Below are 17795 nucleotides of genomic sequence, written 5' to 3'. Positions count from 1 at the left end.
AGTAAACCAAACTGATAATGTCAGTTACAATGAATCATATAAAGGAAAACCATGTGTTCTTTATATAGCATGAGAATCTCTAAATTACAGTACCTTTCAGGTTGAAACCTCGGCACTGAGTCAGAGGGTTTCCATGTCTCACATCTTGTCTACGGCTCCTCCTGCAATATTTTGTAAAAAAAAAACATTATTCCAAGATAGCTACACTGAAAATAACCACTTTTTTATTTGTGGATTTGCTTTTTTTATTTGTGTTTTGTTTTTTTTACTAGATCAAATGTTAGGGATAGTTCATGACCTCCGGTGAGTGTGCTTTACTCTTGGCAGGCTTGTTGGTGTGAAGATACTGTTTAGGTGAAGCAGCATCTGTTGAAGCTTATAAAGCAGTTTTTGTAGGTAAAGCACTTGTGCAGTGGAGGTTTAGGGATGGAAGGATCAGAGGTGATAAATGAAAGAGATCTCTGTTCACTCACAATACCCAGCATTCAAAGCCAGAACCTCCAGCTGAAACTCTTCATAAAGGCAAGCAGCTAACAATGAGATGCACAAGATTCATACTGCTCATATCTGACACACCAGCACAAAATTATGATAAAAATTACCTCAATTTCACGTGGTAAGTGAAGCTTACCAGAAGCTCCAAGCACTTTATTTTTGGTGCCTGTAACCACCTTCATAGCAGAGTGACTGAAGTATTCATCCAGAATGGTGGAGAGCTAAGATTCTATTCTGTCTTCTACTTGAAGAGATGTGACTATTTCCAAAATATAATAAAACTCACCAAGTATCAGGATACTTCTAAATAGGGAATTATTATATAATCTGGATGACAGATGTAAAATCACGATTCTGTAGCAAACTTTCTGGGGAGCTTACTGGGAATACTGGCATTTCAGTCCTCCTCAGCCAGCAAGTCATAGCTCATAGAATTCAGTGCATGAAAAGCTGGTGCACAACTTTTTTTATTATTATTAAGATATATTATTTTTATTGCTAAATATTGTGTAAGGTATGACAGTATTTATCAAGTTCAAGAAAAAAAATATATTGGTTGTTGCAATGGGATATTACATAACTGCATTCTGAACCATGCACTAAGGACTTGAGGATCAGAAACCATACAAAGCCCCTGGAGCTCCAGTACTACAAAGGGAAGGGTGACACATCTATGGCCACATTATACCAGGTAGTGCACAAACACAGAGAGTGCTCATAATCCCCTGTCATCTGAGCCCATGCATTGTTTGAAAGGGAAATATTTGAACAATGTTGTTTCAAAGGAGTAATTACTGAAATTCCAAGTAAAGTTTTTATGTTTACCATCAAAAAGATTTCATTTTATGCCTTGGGGTCTTAACCCTTGTGAACTATTTACATGAGTCAAGGGAGGTCATGAGGAATTTCTAAGTAAATGTCAGAGTTCTTGCGCTACCATGAGCTGCTTCAAACTGTCAGAGATGGCACATTGCTTGCATAAAGCAGTTCTGTGAATGAGAACTTAGCACTTAGATATTAACTAAAAAAAAAAAAAAAAGGTGGCAGTTAGAAAATAAAGGTAATACCCATAAGGTGTTTTGGAGTAAATTAATGTTGTATGAGGAACTGCAGTAATTCACAGGAGACAGAAGTGTCAAAAGAAGCAAATAAGCAAATTCATACAGCAGAAACTACTGTCTAGACAATGGGATTTGGATCTAGTTACCAATGTTTTCTCCTTCATAATTTGCCTTGTTAGATAAAGAGACAACTCATTTCCTTCACATATGAAAACCAGACTTTTTTCCATACAGTTAGAGGTGTTTATTTTGGTTTGACATAAGGAGCAAATTGCAAACAAAATATCAGCATGAAAGCAAGCCCCAGTGGAAATAACCCTGGGTGGGTGTATGTAATAGGGATGGCAAACTGGAAACTGCACAGGCTGGGTGTACCTGACTGCTCCTGGTACCTTTTGGCAGCTGTGTTACTGTAGGAGTTAGGTGGGCTGAGACTTGGGGATTTTTCTTTTCTTTCCTCCCTCACATTCTGACCTTTGTTCCATGGAAGAAAAGAATGAGTTTGCAGACTGGTGGCTGAATATTCTCAATGGAAGCAGTTAACAACCCCATGTACTCTACCAATTGCTACGTGACCAGTTTGGGCTTTACCTTTTAATCTCAGGTAAGGAATGAGTCAAGAAAACATTGCAATAACAAAAACAATTGTCCAGGGGATGGCATTATTATCAGCAGATCCAAACTTTGCCTTTTTCTGTCAACTGTCTCCCTCTATGAAGGAACAGGAACAAAACTCAGTGACTCTACGTGGCCCTCTGACCTGCATCTCAGGTGCAGACACTGAGCACAGTCACAGGTTTAGGCTGGATATCAAGAGAAGTTCTTCATCCAGAAGGTGGCTGGGCACTGGAACAGGCTCCCCAGGGAAGTGGTCACAGCATCAAGCCTTGAAAAAGTGTTTGGGTAATGCTCTCAGGGACATGGTGTGATTCCTGGAGTGTCCTGTGCAGGGCCAGGAAGTGCACTCAAAGGTCCCAGTTTCCATCTCAGCATATTTCATAATTCTGTGATTCTAGAATATGCTACCTAAACCTCTTCTGGCACAACTTGAGGCTGTTTCCTCTTGTCCTTTTGCTTGTCACCTGGGAGAAGAGTCCAACCCCTGCTGGCTACAACCTCCTTCCAGGTAGTTGTAGAGAGCATACATCTGAAAGATTTGTCCCCTCTGCAGTAACACTTCATTGTGTATTCTGTAGCTTTGTTTGTATAAGAAGTGAAATCTTATTAAGACAAGAGCTCACTACAGCCTTCTGCTATTAAATATTTCCCCTGGGAGGAGGAAAGAGACTCCTGTTTTGCATAAGATTAGGAGATGGACTATTAGTTCTGTTGCAATTTAAACAGAAATTGCTTTCCCTGTCTGCTTTAATAAACCTCATGTCAAAAAGCCCAAATCCACAGGCATTACATAGAAATCACATTTGCCTAAAATTTTCCTGAAAATAATTCTTCTCACTTAGGAGCAAATGAGGAACAAAAAAAATATAAATGAGTTTATTCCTCAGACAGCCTGAAAGATCTTTTGCTGTATTTAGGGCTATCATAATTACATCCATAGTAAGTAATTGAATTTAAATGAAGGGAACAAATGTCTCACTGATTTTGTGTGCGTGAGACAGAAAGATTAATATTTATGATTAAGAAACCATTTTTTTCCTTTTCTTTCTTTTTCCATCCATTACTTTGAATATGAAAAGCCAAGCTCTTTACCATACACTCCTGCAGCATACAGTCCTAGGTGATGAATAACTCCAGGCACAACAGCTACGGGGGTGTTGTTTGTACATGCCGATGAAAGGAATGAAATCCCACTTCTCCATCACATCACAACCCTCAGAATGAAAGCCATCTTCCTGCTAAACACTGCTCACCTTTTCCCAGTGGGATAAAACCTGGAGCAGGAGTTGCCATCCCAGGCACAGTATGGATCTCGGGCGAGGCAGCAGTCAGCGCAGGCGGTCCCGTAGATGTGGCAGCGATGCAAGGAAACCTGCGTGACCCCTTCATCTGAGCTCACATACAACTGTTGCTGCAGGAGGAAATGGGAGGATTTAGTTCAGATGTGGAGGAGTTTCACCCAAGACCTGGCTAAGACACCCAAAAAACCTTTCAATTAATTTTGGAATTAACTCAAAGTCAAGAGCAGAGCCAAAATACATCTAAAGTCAAGAGCAACAGAAATCTCCCAGGTGAACAGATTCTTATTATTTCCACCTTCCTGCTAGAAAACACCTAGAAACACCAGGGAATGTTAATGGTTTTTTGGACATTGAGTGTCATTGTTCTGTTCTGGGGCAGACAGCCTGACCTAATATTGCTCAGATTTGAGAACTTGGTTCTTATTCAGTGAGGATTACTGGCTCAAGCCTTTGAACTAAGTATTTTCTCTGCACACAATCACTTTAATAAATATTATGCAGAGTTCCTAGTTGGATCCTCCATTGCATACATTTCCAAGATGTAAAACCTAGAGATTACGTTGAGGCTTATGGCCAGATTCTGATAGCCTTATGTACCTGGAAAAATAAGCCCAGAGAACTTTCATAATAAATCAGAGCTTTTGCAAGAGAAGTTCAAAGGGTGTAGATCATTACCAAAACCTGGGCCAAAATGACTGTTTTACTCAAAAAACAATTAATCATTCCAAAAAACAGAAATTAATATTGAACAAAAACCCCTTGAAATTCCTTTGATCTTCTTGTCATAAAAATGAAAAAGCATACTGAAATCAACTTAATGCATAATATTTACTTAGTAGTAGCTTTGTAAAATATTGAGCAACATCTTACTTGCAAAATCATAGAATACACATTTTCAGCTTTTGTGTTAAGCATTTCAGCAGAAATCCTCTCAGCTGTTTTCATCATTCTTATTGCCATTGTTTATTACTACTAAACAAACATGCACAATTGCACCACGGATCCAACAGCCCTAACACTGCCTTTTTACACTGATCAGACAGACTTCCAAAGAAAAATTTCTATTTGGGACTTCAGAGAAAAAAACAGGGAGGGTGAATTTCCTCTCTAATTTTTTTTTTGATTCCTTAATTATAAATGAAAACAAGAAACCTGGCACTTTCAGTTAATTAAAAATGATACATAATGAATAGAAATTGTTTTATCTTAGTGGAAGGGCATATAAACAGCTCGTGTAAACGTCGGTCCAGTTTTCTGCACTTAATATGGAAAACTTTCCTATATTTAGTGTGCTCCACAAGAACTGATATTCTAACATCTTAGTCAATTTGCTTCTCAATTAATAGGCACTAAGCAGGCATTCCACTTTGCCTTACCTTTTTAGATGAAATCTTCATTGATGTTATAGGAGAATTACTCTGAAAGACAGAGTAACAAATCATTGTCAAGAACTTTGTCCCAAAATTAACATTTAAAAGTTCCTAAAACCTAAATCATAGCTAAGAAAATGATACATGTTTATACCCTGAAAAGAGAGCACTCACTCCTACTAAGTACTGCTATTTTCAGAACTAAACAAATGACACGTAAACAATTAATGTCTTACAAAATATATTGCTGAAACTCAACCACATTGTTATTACATGTATCTAAAAGGTTTTTGTATACTTATAATTAACCTGCATCTGTGCTATCTCAGAAATAGAAGAGCCATTACTTTAACTTTGTAATAGGAAATGTTTTTTCTTTAATGATAATAATAAGGAAAAATCATGAAATAGCTCATGATTATTTACCACATGATCCAGATAAAAATACAAAATTCTTTTCATACAAGTTATTTACAGCGCGTGCAGTTTGGTTACCATGCAGCATGTAAATTCAGATTGTCAATGACCAGACTATTTTAAAATGGCAAAAGTGTTCTTGAATGTTTCTTTCCCAGAGACAGTACTGTACACTACTGTGTGTCATCAGAGCACTCTATTATTAATGTCTGTGTCCAAATCAAATATTAAAGACCTGGAAAAGGAATTGTTACTTTACTTGCCTTAAGTCATTATGTACATCCAAACAAGTGATAAAATCGATGGTAATAAAAATGTTCAGCATTTTTTTATGGTTCAGCATGTGCTCAGTCACAAAGGAAAGCCTTAACAGTGGGCTAGGATTAATTGCAGATGACCACAACACAGCAGGGAGGTCAGGACCAGAGAATCTGGCTGTGAGTCATGTGAATTGGCAAAGGTTTGGAGAAGCTTAGAGCTGCTCCATGAACTGTTTGGAGTCTGCAGGTCAAATGCAATGTTGGACCTGATGCCACCTTCTCCTTTCTTTGTTTGCTCTGGAAGAGGATCTCTGTGCACATAGGCCCAGAAACTAGGTTTAGGCTGAGATGCCTCTCAGTCCACCCATCCTTGTGCAGTATTAATTTATGTTTCAGTAAATGGAATCTGCACTTTCTTGGTGAAGAGTGTGAATTTTAAATAATATCACTCACATATATCTTTTTTAGCAGGAGATCTTCAACAAAAGCCTAGGAAGACTAGCTATGCCTTTATGAGTATTAACAAGATGCCTTTCTGAGTGTTCCTTTTCTTAAGGAAACTATTAATGCTGCCTCAGTAAAGCAGCTTAAATTTTCCTTTTTGTATTCCAACAATGAAATAGAGAAAAGGCCATGACAAAATCCTTAACTAAGTTTATAGACACATAATACCACTTGCCTTGAGACCACTGTTTAAGAATAGCCCATCCAAATATTTGAGATTTTCCAACATGAGGGCAAACATTTTCTTTAGATTATTACAAATGTTACATGCCAGAGTGATTGACAGAGGCTATTCTTTTATCTCCCTGTAATTTTTGTGTTTCTTTTCAGCTTATGTTCTTTTAAACTTCTAGCTTTCTTGGCTCCAGAGGCACGTGACTTTGAAGAACAGGAGTTAAGCAAAAACAACACTAATTTGATTTCATTTTGCAACTGAGAACCAGGAAGATCTTCAGATAATCAAAGTACAGAAATCTGAAATTTCAGCCATACACAGCAACAGCCTCTACAGTAATGCCAATGGTAAAAGTCTCCTTCTGGAAGCCATTAGAACTTGACCTCCTAAAAAACTGATTATCAAAACCCTTCTAGCCAGTATATCAACATAAAAAATAGGCAACTGAAATACAGGAGAAAAAAAGGGCTTCAGCTAGCTCTAGCCTTCATAACAGTCAACATTTTGTAATCTTTATGTGGTTATCAAACTGACAGCATGCTCATTTACTTGATCTTTTACCAAATCACAGTTGCCCTTGCCAAAGTCTGTTAGAACAAAGTGTTTGTGTGAACATACACACTGGAAAAACAAAAGAAGGAGAAAGCCAAACCTGAAAAACCTCCATCTCTTCCAAAATGAGTTCTCCACTTGCAGAGAAGTTGGTGGGTAGGACAACAACTTTTTGTACGGTTCCTTGATCTGCAAAAGGTGAGAACAAGTGAGACCATGTAGCACAGAGAGGGAGAAATAAAAAATTATATTTTTTTCATTAATTATAAAAGGAAACCATCAAAGAAAGCACAATGACACAGAGAAAGGTAAGAAATGTTCAGTAATTTCTACAGTTTGGAGTCAGTAAGAATGATGAGATGATTCATCACACAGGAACACTATCATTAGTGTTATTAGTATTATTCCCATATATGGACATAACTCATGATAAAGTTTAAGTTATTACCATTACTGTTACCATTTTATACCAAGAGATCAATCAAAATCAGTATATTTTGTTGCTGTACAGACACACAGAAGCAGAATTTATCCTAATAATCTTAAACTAAAACACAATTTAAACAGGTAAAAGGGAGCTACTGCAGGATGTGATATATTCATATCTGACAACACAATGCTTGGATAACTGATGCCATGAAAGGCAAATCTTCCAAAGAATAACTCTATCTAGATGAAAACACACTAACATGAAAGCTTTTTTTTAATGAAATTAAACCAATAATCAAGTAAATTATATATTGGTAGGAGTTACTATTTTGCTCTGTAAGATAAAAAGAAAAAGCAAGGCAAAGATATTTCAGCTATTTTATCATGGTTTCCCTCTCAAAATCCAGCTCCAAGCCTCACAAATCCACTCAGAACAAAGGAGTGAGTAGAAATATGTGGCAATGACAGTGTTTTTGCAGGGTAGATGTGATCAGTGAGACCAAAGGGGAATTTGTGATTAGTTTTCCAAATTTCTTTTGTGGAAAGAATATGTGTGATGAAGGGGTCCATCTGTGAAGGCTCTTACAGGCTGAGACAGCCAATGAAGTATTTCTGATGTGGCAGAAAAGGCAGACTGTGGGATAATCACAAGAATGAGCATTTTAACTTGGAAAAAGCACAGAGAATTCCTCTTACCTGAAAGACCTAAAAATTAGATTGAGTAGAATAAATCTATCTGCTCAATACTGATTCTGAGGAATGAGAACACATGGTATAGGTTCTGTTCAGCCTTCAAAAGTTTCAAGAGCAATGTAGAGTTGTGCAGTTGATAGAACATTAGAACAGCACAAAACAGCCAAGTATCTACATTTATTAGGAAATTTCAGTTTCCTGTTTGGCAAATTATAATGAAGACAATGTAAACTGAAAAAGTTCAATTTTATTTTTGCTTTAAGCTCAGTGACTAAATTCTACAGCTAGAGATGCAGGGTAAGATGATTACTGTAAATAATTTACATCTCCTTATTTCAATCAAGGAAGCCAGACACCACCGCCACCACTATTACTGCTATTACTACTACTACTACTACTACTCGTTGTTGTTGTTGCTATTATTATTACTACAAAAAAAAAAAAAGGTTTAAAGCCAGAATATTGATATTTAATCACTTGCCCACATACAGAGAGCACATTGCAGTATTTGTCTTTAAAAAAATAAAGAAGGAAAAGAAAAGCTGACAAGACTTAAAAATGTGTAGCTATCAAGGGTACATGCTCAGGGCATGTTAGGCATGAATTTTTCATGAGAATTTTCTACAGAGACATTTATTCTCATTATACAATGGCATGATAAAACAGTTCCTTCTGAAGAAACTTCACTGCAACCAAATCTTGTGATAGCACAGCTGTGGTCTAGCCTGTGTGCCAGTATTAGCTAAGCTATGAGAACCTGAGCGAGATTTACTAACTGCCAGGACTCACAGAAGTGTTAAACTGCTGCAGATGCCTCCCTCAGAGGAAAGGAGAAAGGGTTTGTGTGTATTCCTTCTCCTGCTTAAGGGAATAACCCACTTACACATGTACATGGCTTCAGTCCAGTCTACCTCTGCTTCTTTGCATTCTTTTATCAATTGTCTCTCTCTAACTTAGACTCTAACTTACAAAATTATCAGCAGTGCAGGAAGGGATTGCAGCCATTTGTGGTGTTTTTTTGAAGCTGCCTGCAAAGTGTCAAGTACCTGTGACCCTGACATACAGGGCACCAAGCATGTTGACAGTGACCTTACCTGCAAAGGAATGTAAGGCTGCTGAGCCTCTGAAGAACCGGTTTATGTCAATGATCCATTAGCACATGCCAAACATTTAAAATTCCTACATTGTCTTGAGTCCTCAAACACTGCCCCAAAATGAAATCAGAACCTGAGGGGAGATTTTATCGTGGGCATGGGCACAGAAAATACCTATAATGCCTGACGCCAAATCCCTGTGTCCTAATAACCTCTCCTATTTGTAGAGCAGGCTCCTATCTGCCTTTGTGTCACACCCCAGAAGAACACACAGAGTGAAGGACTGTTTACCTTCCTATTCATTCCATTTGACTCAGGATTTTACCATTTGCTTTAACTCAGTATTGTACCATGATGAACAAATCCTTGTAGAAAGGAATGTTCCATCATTTTAAGGGAGATTTAATACACCTTTTAAAATAAATACTCAAGTAGGCAATAGAAAGCTATTGATTAAATAAAATTTGTTAGAACAAGGGATTCTATTAGTCTGTACATATATACCTCTCTCTATACACCTATATATAAACATTTCCAAAAATACACAGCTTATAGGCTATAGTTCTCCCATTGCTTCTGAAAATAGTCTTGCTACTGTAGCTCAGCTTTTTCCTCAATAAATGAAAAGCAAATATTTGTCCCCAAACCCCACTTTTTATTTCTTTCTCAGCAGCACTGCTGTCTCCACTATAAACACAAACTTGTATCTCACAAATCAAGTCACTTACAGGTGTTCACATAGAAAGCTTATGGTATATTTGAGTTTTGTCAAAAATCATGTTTGATTATTTCTGCTAATAGAAAAAAGGGAACTAAATTCCCTGGGTCAGAGGAAAGGATGAAGCACTGAGCACTGCAGGAGACTTATGCAAAGCAGTGTCTGAGCTGTTTCTGAGTATATTTCACAATAGGTAATATTTTATGCTGTAAATCAGGCATTAGAGATCATCAAACAAGTGCAGGTGAATTTTTTTCATGTTTGATCATTGTATGACATTAGAAGGTAATCCTCTAAAATTCATAAAATTGAACAACATGGTTTCCTTTGCCATTTACTTGTTCCTTCCAGAAATCCATTTGAAAACAGTTGCCCATTGCTATGATTTTACACAGTCATGAAAAAGCTACTATGTCTCCAGAATATCAACCTGCCACTAGAAATGAAGAGCTGATTTTTGCTCACCACTTTCTTCACTGGGAGCTGTCTGCAGCCTTGCACCAGCTCAGCAGTCTGTGAGTCAAGGGGAGATGGACAAACAAAAGGGAATCTCCCTCAAGCTGACAGCAAGAGGACAGGAGTGACGCAAAATGCTTTTCCATTTAAACTTGCTTCACAAATGGAGGTGTCCCAGCTTGACATTAAAGACAATGGCACTGAGATCACATTCCTTCTGAGAGGACTGAGAAACTGGGAACAGCAAGGGGGGAAAGCGCAGGCTAAAAAAAAAGGTGTAGAATGTATTCAGAGTGGGAAATAAATGAAGAAGAAAGGCATTCCAATAAATGGAATGGAAGCATAAGAGACAAATCATCATCATCATCATAATTATAATAATATTTCTTGAAATGCAAGACATGATTCTGGACTGATATTAATCAGCTAAGCTTCATCAATACCAGTTAGACTGTGCCTGATTACGTTAATTCCTGCTCTGCCTGACCACAGGCAATGGAAAAAGCAAAGCTTAATGAAAAGCCATGAAAAATAGGGAGGTTTTTGACTGAATCAGAAGGTCTGAGTATAAAACTCATTCTCTGAATTTTGACTAGTTTTTATTTCCCCAGTTCTAAGTGAACACTGCAGCTGTCAGTAATGTGAGTCTCAAAGAGAGCTGGGACCCATTTACCCTGAGCCACATCACATGGACAAACTGAGCTACAAATAAAACCCCCAAATTTTCCATATCATAAAAAAAATAACTCAATAGGCATCAACTTCTACTCTGATATGAGTTTTGAGAGGCTTCCCTCAGTAATCCCCACCCCTGATATGTCTGACACTGCTGGAGACCCTCTAAAAACTTCTTTTCCGTGTTTTACCTGTCAGCCTAATGGCAGCTAATTATTTCTGGCCTCTTATCTGAGTTGAACCTGATGTATACAAATAACCTTACAAAGAAAAAAGAAAGCAAAAAGTTCGTAGAATGTTTGAAATCTGTCTGTTTGAGAAAACGCTAAGGCTCAGCAGAGCACCTGAGAGGGTGGCAGGTTAGCAGCCAGGGCTGACAGCCACATTCCCACACTCTGTGTCTGCTGTAACTCAGAGCTCCCACCATGGCCACTAACCTCTCTGTGCTCAGCTCACTCACCTGTCAAATGGGGGCAATTTTTTTCCAGCTCATAATATCTCTGTGAAATTTCATAAAATTCAAGCTGCATCAAAGAACTAAAAGACAGATACGAATGATCGCACTTGAGGGTGAAGTTTTTGTACAGCCCCGGCTCAGTCAATCTTTTGGGACACAGTGTGAGCTTGCTTGAAATAAAACCTGAACAGGGGAAATGAAGCAGGTAGAGGCATGTCCTCTTAACCTACATATCACCTTAAAAGCCTGTGAAAAAGCTTTGGATGAACAGGTCAACAAAAGGTTATGAATGACTCAGGCACTATGACCACAAGGAAGAAGGAAATTGTGTCTGACGCCTGTTGTGCCACTGTTGTGTAACATCATCTCCCCAAGTCATAAAGCTGCAGCCAGGAAAACTATGGGAGGCAAGCTTGCTCTTCTGACCAGATTATCTCTCAGTTAGAATCAGTAGATCATTTGGCTATGGCATTACTGGAGGCTACTGCTGTCAGCAAGGGTGAGTTTTCCAAAAAGACAGCCATCATACAACACCATGAAAATGAATATTGCAAACTTATGCTCTGTAAGCACTTAATGCATCTAGACTTTGAAAACAAATGTTTCATCAGAGGAGAAAAGATAATGAGAAACATCGATCAGCCTCATGCCACATCAGATGCATGTGGCTGACATTAATCATCTCAATAGGCCACATTGAAGTCTGTAGGGTCTTTTTATGACAGTAACTTAGATCTCTTTCCAGAAACACATATCATATCTTGATAGCAAGAAGCTGAAAAAAATCCCATTGGTGTCCATAGCTGTTTAATGTACCCAAGTTTGACCCAGACATTTAAATATTTTCATAACACCAGGAGCAATAAAAAAAACCCCATGAATAATCTTTTGGTTGTGCAATCTGTGTGTACTTTGACCAAAGGCTTTCGTGCTGCAAGCAGTAGGTGGCATGCTTAATAAATGAATATTAATCTCACAAATATGTTCTCATGGTGTTTTACTGCTGTCTTAAAACTCAGCTAGAAAACAATCTACCAAAGGATGAACACAAAATATTGAAAGCTCAGGTTCTTTAGATGTAACTGAAATGAGTAAACAAATTACACTACAACTCTAGGGTGAATCCAAAAATCTCAGGACTGAGTCTTGCCCCATTACAGAAATGGCACAATTGAAACAGAACTCTAATCCCAAATTCTCTAACTGAATATATTATTTCTCACTGCACATGGAAAAAATACCATCAGAATTACTCCAGTCAAATATGCAAATGAGTGATTATATTCTTTCCAAGTAAATGATCTCTTGGGTTTCTGTCTGGGAAGACAAGGTAGGTAGACAACACTTCTCTTGCAGCACTGCTCTCTACCAGTCCAGACTTGCTCCTTACTCCAAGTCAGTTCACGCCAGTCAGGGGTGGAGAGATCCCTTAGTGGAGACCAAACAAAACTAGCAAGTTTTGTGAAGTGCTTTGGGAGTCTTCATGTTTAGACAGAGGAAAAATAGGAGATTGTGATAATTTGAAAAGCATGGAATGCCACATGAACGATGTCTGTTCCTGGATTTATTTTGTTTGCTATGCAGGTAAGCAAGGGACAAAGACCAGTGCATTAACTCAGGGTCTGGAGCAGCCCTGTGAGCACAGCACTTCTGTCTAGGGGAGCAAAGGGAACACTACATTTAGCTCACACGAAGGTGAAAAAATTACAGAGCTGCCTATGCCCTCCTGTGCCATGGGCACATGATGGAAACCACTGGGGCTGTTGGAGCTCTGTACTTCTGTTATTCCTCACTTGCATTCAGGAGCTGATTTATTACTAAAGCTATAGAGGAGGAAGAGAGGAAAAGCTAAATATTTTGTGTGCTTTGCAGCTGGCAAGACATAAAACACTCTGATTTCAAGCACGAGACATGTCACTGACAGTGACAGACATGGCTGGAAACATCTCAGTTCAGCAGCAGTAACTCATCATTTGAGCTGAGTGTAATTGTCACCAGGTGTCAAGACCCATTGTCTCGGGCTGTGGGGCTCCAGGCTCCCAAGGAAATTATCACATGAAATTCTCCTATACAATGTGGTTTTTGCATTTGCTGGGATGAACTGACACCAAAGCAAATCCCCTCTGCATTCCTTTAGACACTTAATATCTCTATCAAATCCTCCTGAGTCTCACAGAAAGCAGAGAATAAAGAAAACAAGTTTCTCCTCTCAGTGGCTGAAACTTGATCACTTTTATTTTAAAGGGCTGGGAAATGCAGTAACTTGCAATGCAACGATTTCTTTGGAGGAAGACCTTGGAAGGTATCAATGTCCTGTGCCCTGCTCAGGAAGAATAATGCCTGCCCTCCAACTCTCTAGAAAGCAGAAAATGATCCTTGTCTCCAGTGTAATGAAGAAGATAAAGCAATGAATATAAAGTATCAAGAGCTGCACTTTCTGCGTCTGATCCATGATGGGTCCTGTGCTGGTACACAGAAGAGATTTACATAAGAACAACCTGAGCTATGTTTAGTTTTTAACAGATCACGTGTGTGTACACATTCATCACCTAAAAAGAGTCAGATGGTCATCAAAGGATAAAATTAAATTACCTATGTTTACCTCTTCCAGAGTTATTAAAATGCTTACTACCAAATTGTGATTTCAAGGACATTTCAGCTTTTCAATAGTTTTCCAGCTTTAACTATCATTGCTACATTAACAATCTATATGGTCCTGGAACTTATGTCTCAATCTTTTCCACTAAGCTTTAGTAGAATTTGCCTCCAAATAACATTGGGTGCTTACAGAGCATTTTCAAACAATGGCACCACAATACATTGGAAAAAAAAATGTTCATTTGAAAGATTTGTACTAGCCTACCAATCTATTATTTTGACTAAATATAGTGATTTGTCAAGGAAGAAAACTAATAGTAAAGTAAAACTTCTCTTTTACCAAGTTTTCTTCTGCAGTTGTGTAACAAGAGCAGGATGCTCTCTATCAACACTTCTGATATTTCTATAGTAGAAGACTTCTGCAGGAAATGAGAAAAAATATCCTAACAGCTCGCTAAGTCAAAAATTGTATCTGCATTAATGAAACTAAAGAGAAAATGTGGGTTGATGTTAGTGGTGGGGAGAGGGACAGGAGAGGAAGAACCCACCTTGTAGAAAACTCTGTCCTAATTAGGTTTAGTATTTTCCAACAGCTGCAGATAGGAGAGAGTCAAGAATACCCTAAAACTCATTTATCAGTTTCCAGTCAAGAAAACAAAAATATCCAGATCAAAAACTTACTAAATTCTCTGAATAATTCATTGCCCTGACTATGCCTTATCATATACTAAACATTCACTCGGCATCAGATGGAGACTTGGTAAAGGTTTGGTGGAAAAACATGGAATCAAAGAATTCTTTAGGTTGGGAAAGACCTGAAGGAACCCCACTGGGGACCAGCCACCAGCTGGATGTAGCTCCATGCCCCTCCACTCTCTGGGCCCAGCTGTCCAGCCAGCTTTATCCCAGTGAACAATGCTCCCATCCAGGCCATGACCAGCTGGTTTCTCCAGGAGAATGCTGTGGGAAATGCTGTCAAAGGCTTTGCTGAAGTCCAGGCACACAACACCCAGAGCCTTTCCCTCACCCCCTGTAGGGTCACCCAGTGACAGAAGGAGCTGAGGCTGGTCAGGCAGGACCTGCCTTTCACAGACCCCTGCTGGCTGGGTCTGACCCCTGGTAGTCCTGCACACACCATGTGATGGCACTCAGGATGATCTGCTCCACAAGCTTCTGCACCCCCGAGATCAGCATGACAGGTTTGTAGCTCCCCATACCCTCCTTGTGGCTCTCCTTGTGGATGGGCATCACATAACTTCCAAACAGCTGGTCCTCCCCAGTTTGCCAGCACTGCTGCTAAACGATGGAAAGTGGCTTGGAGAGCACTCTGCCAGCTCCCTCAAGTATCCTTGGGTGGATCCTATCCAGCACCAAGGCCTCCTGTGTGTCTAAGGGGTGTAGCAGATCACTGACTACCTCTTCTTAGATTATGGAAGCTTCATTCTGCTTCTTATTTCTGTCTTCCAACTCAAGGGCTGCGAGCCTGCAGAACTGGACTTGCTACTAAAGACTGAGGCAAAGAAGGCATCAAGCACTTCAGCCTTTTCACTGTTTCCAGTAAAGGACGGAAATTCTCCTTAAGTCTCTTTTTCCTGCTAATTTATTTATAGAAACATTTTTATTGCCTTTTACAGCAGTAACCAGATTGAGTTCTTGCTGGGCTTTAGTCCTTCTAATTTTCTCCATCCATAACCAAACATAAATTAAGTGCTTTTGTTTTCCTTTCACTGAACTGCAGAAACCTGCAGCCTGTAGAAGACATTTGGTGCAGCCCCACACTCAAAGCAAGTCCTATTATAGCAGGCTGGTCAATGCTGTGTTTGTTGGATTTTGAACGTTTTGAGTCTCTGAACATGGAGAATTCATAACCTCTCTGGATCCTTTTTCCACTGTTTGATCATGGTGATGGCAAAACCTTTTTCCTTTATATCTATTAGCACTGTCCCACGCTGCAACTTGTGTGAAATCCCTCACCTTGGCACTGAGCACCTTGAGAAGAGTCCCCATTTGTTTTTTCCCCACTAGGTAGTTGTACCCACCCATTTGATAGCTGTCAACAGCATTAAGGCCTCCCCTTAGCTTTCCCTGATAAACCCATTTTTTCAGCTTTTTCTCATACACCACATCATACAGTCCCTCAAGTGATCTTGCTCCATTAGGTCAATGTTTTCTTTGTACTGGTGAGCCCTGAGCTGGGCACAGTACTTAAAAAAGGAGCCAAATACAGGAAAAAAATCCTTTCTATCAACTTGTTTGCTGGATACACTTCTGCACACACAGCACAGTGTGCAGCTGGCCTCCTCTGGCACATGGGCACCCTGCTGAAGAGGTTTTTCTAAGTAGAGTGAAGAGAATTACTTTTAATCCTTTCCCCATAGAAGCCTGAAATTCTTAAGAGATTTTTTAGCACCCGCTTCCTAAATCTAATATAACAATATGGTTATTCCCAGCCCCATGTGAGTTTGTTGGCAGACACAGTTATTCTACAAGCAGAAAACAATCAGGGCCCCAATATTATGTGAACCATAAAAGCAATGCAAGTCATCTCTGTAATCATTTTCTGATGTTCAGACATATATTTGTTCTCCTAGAATTCTTTTCCTTTGTTCTACTTGAAAGTAAAAAAAAGTAAAAAAGATTAGCCTTTGTGCCTATTGACCTCTAATGCCCTGTTAAACCAGTGGGAGTTTCAGATGTGAGTGAGTCCTAGGGTCTAGTCAGAGTACCACTCTACCTGTCTGCTTCAATCTAAAGGGTGTGATTCATATCAGAATATTTTAAAAAGTCTAAATTTATCAGTACAAGAACCACTTAACCTGTTCCCTGCAGACTTCAGACACATAACATCAGATTCAAATTTGATGTAAGTAATAAACAAAATATAGGTTATATTAGACAGAAATTATTTTAGAATACTTGGATGAAGTTTACTGTGTCCACTACTGCTAGGACTCCAACCATTTGTTTCTTTTTCTCTGCTAAGTACTTCCATATTACTACTGTTTTATGGAAGAGTTGTTTCTGCCTTTGCAACATCTTGATCAGATCGTGCTTTTTTTAGAAGTAGCTTACACAGCATATATTAAATAATAATGATGACAGTATAAAAATTATAAAGCTAGATTTGTTATTTTTTTCTTACATTACAGATTATCAAAATCTAATGTTGAATCATATTGCAGACAACCACACTCAAGAGAGATTCAATTAAATATATACCAGTGTTGTTTTTGTCTCAAAATTAAGATCAATACATTGTACCACTTGCACATAATGATGTCTATAGCAAAATGAAAAATACACAAATAGGATTAATGGATTTTTCTAACATTTCTGTAGATTGCAAATATTTAAAAAATATTTCTGAAAGCTATAAATTGTAAAAATCAGAGTTGATTGCAACACTGCAACAGAGGAAAATGAATGCTGCCAAATTTGTCTTACCTGTTCCAAGAAACAGGACGTGGTATCTCCCATCAGCAGCATTCACTCGATCCACAGCAATCTTTGTGTACTTGTAGTCAGCTCCTATCCTGATGATTAATGGCCTCTTGTGTATTGGGTAAATGGGATTAAACATCAAAGGGTGGTTCCTAATGAAGGTCACAACATCATCTGGAAACTCTTTGGTTGTCCGCACATTGGGTGTGAAGGCTCCTCCTGGACACTGTAAGAAACATGCACAGTAATGATGAACAGTACTTATCACCTTTCAGAGAGTTTTCATCTCCAGATCACTTACAAATACAGACAGAGAGTTGACAAAGGAAATTCCCAATAAAAGCGCTTCAGACTTGGGCCAAAACTGACTATATTCCAGTTAAGGGAATGAAGTGTTGAATAGCTACACTTTGAACTCTCATCACTTCTGATAAACCAAACTGTATTTTTGCACTTTCAAAATCCAGCTTGATGGCAAAGA

At 38.7% G+C, this 17795-nt stretch overlaps 1 protein-coding gene across 3 annotated transcripts in view; it reads right to left on the bottom strand.

The window, feature by feature from the left end:
* Positions 1-17795, bottom strand: part of SEMA3C (semaphorin 3C) — a 117533-nt gene that overhangs the window by 8357 nt on the left and 91381 nt on the right. For all 3 annotated transcript variants that reach the window (XM_059471482.1, XM_059471483.1, XM_059471484.1), the window contains 5 exons: positions 17318-17540; positions 6854-6942; positions 4852-4893; positions 3428-3585; positions 94-161 (listed from right to left, as the gene is read on the bottom strand). In XM_059471482.1, the coding sequence (XP_059327465.1) occupies positions 94-161; positions 3428-3585; positions 4852-4893; positions 6854-6942; positions 17318-17540 (580 nt within the window). The remainder of the gene's footprint in view (positions 1-93; positions 162-3427; positions 3586-4851; positions 4894-6853; positions 6943-17317; positions 17541-17795) is intronic.

This window comes from Ammospiza nelsoni, chromosome 5 (assembly GCF_027579445.1).
Source record: "Ammospiza nelsoni isolate bAmmNel1 chromosome 5, bAmmNel1.pri, whole genome shotgun sequence".
NCBI classification, from domain to species: Eukaryota; Metazoa; Chordata; class Aves; order Passeriformes; family Passerellidae; genus Ammospiza; species Ammospiza nelsoni.
This window is presented reverse-complemented; position numbering and strand designations above follow the sequence as displayed.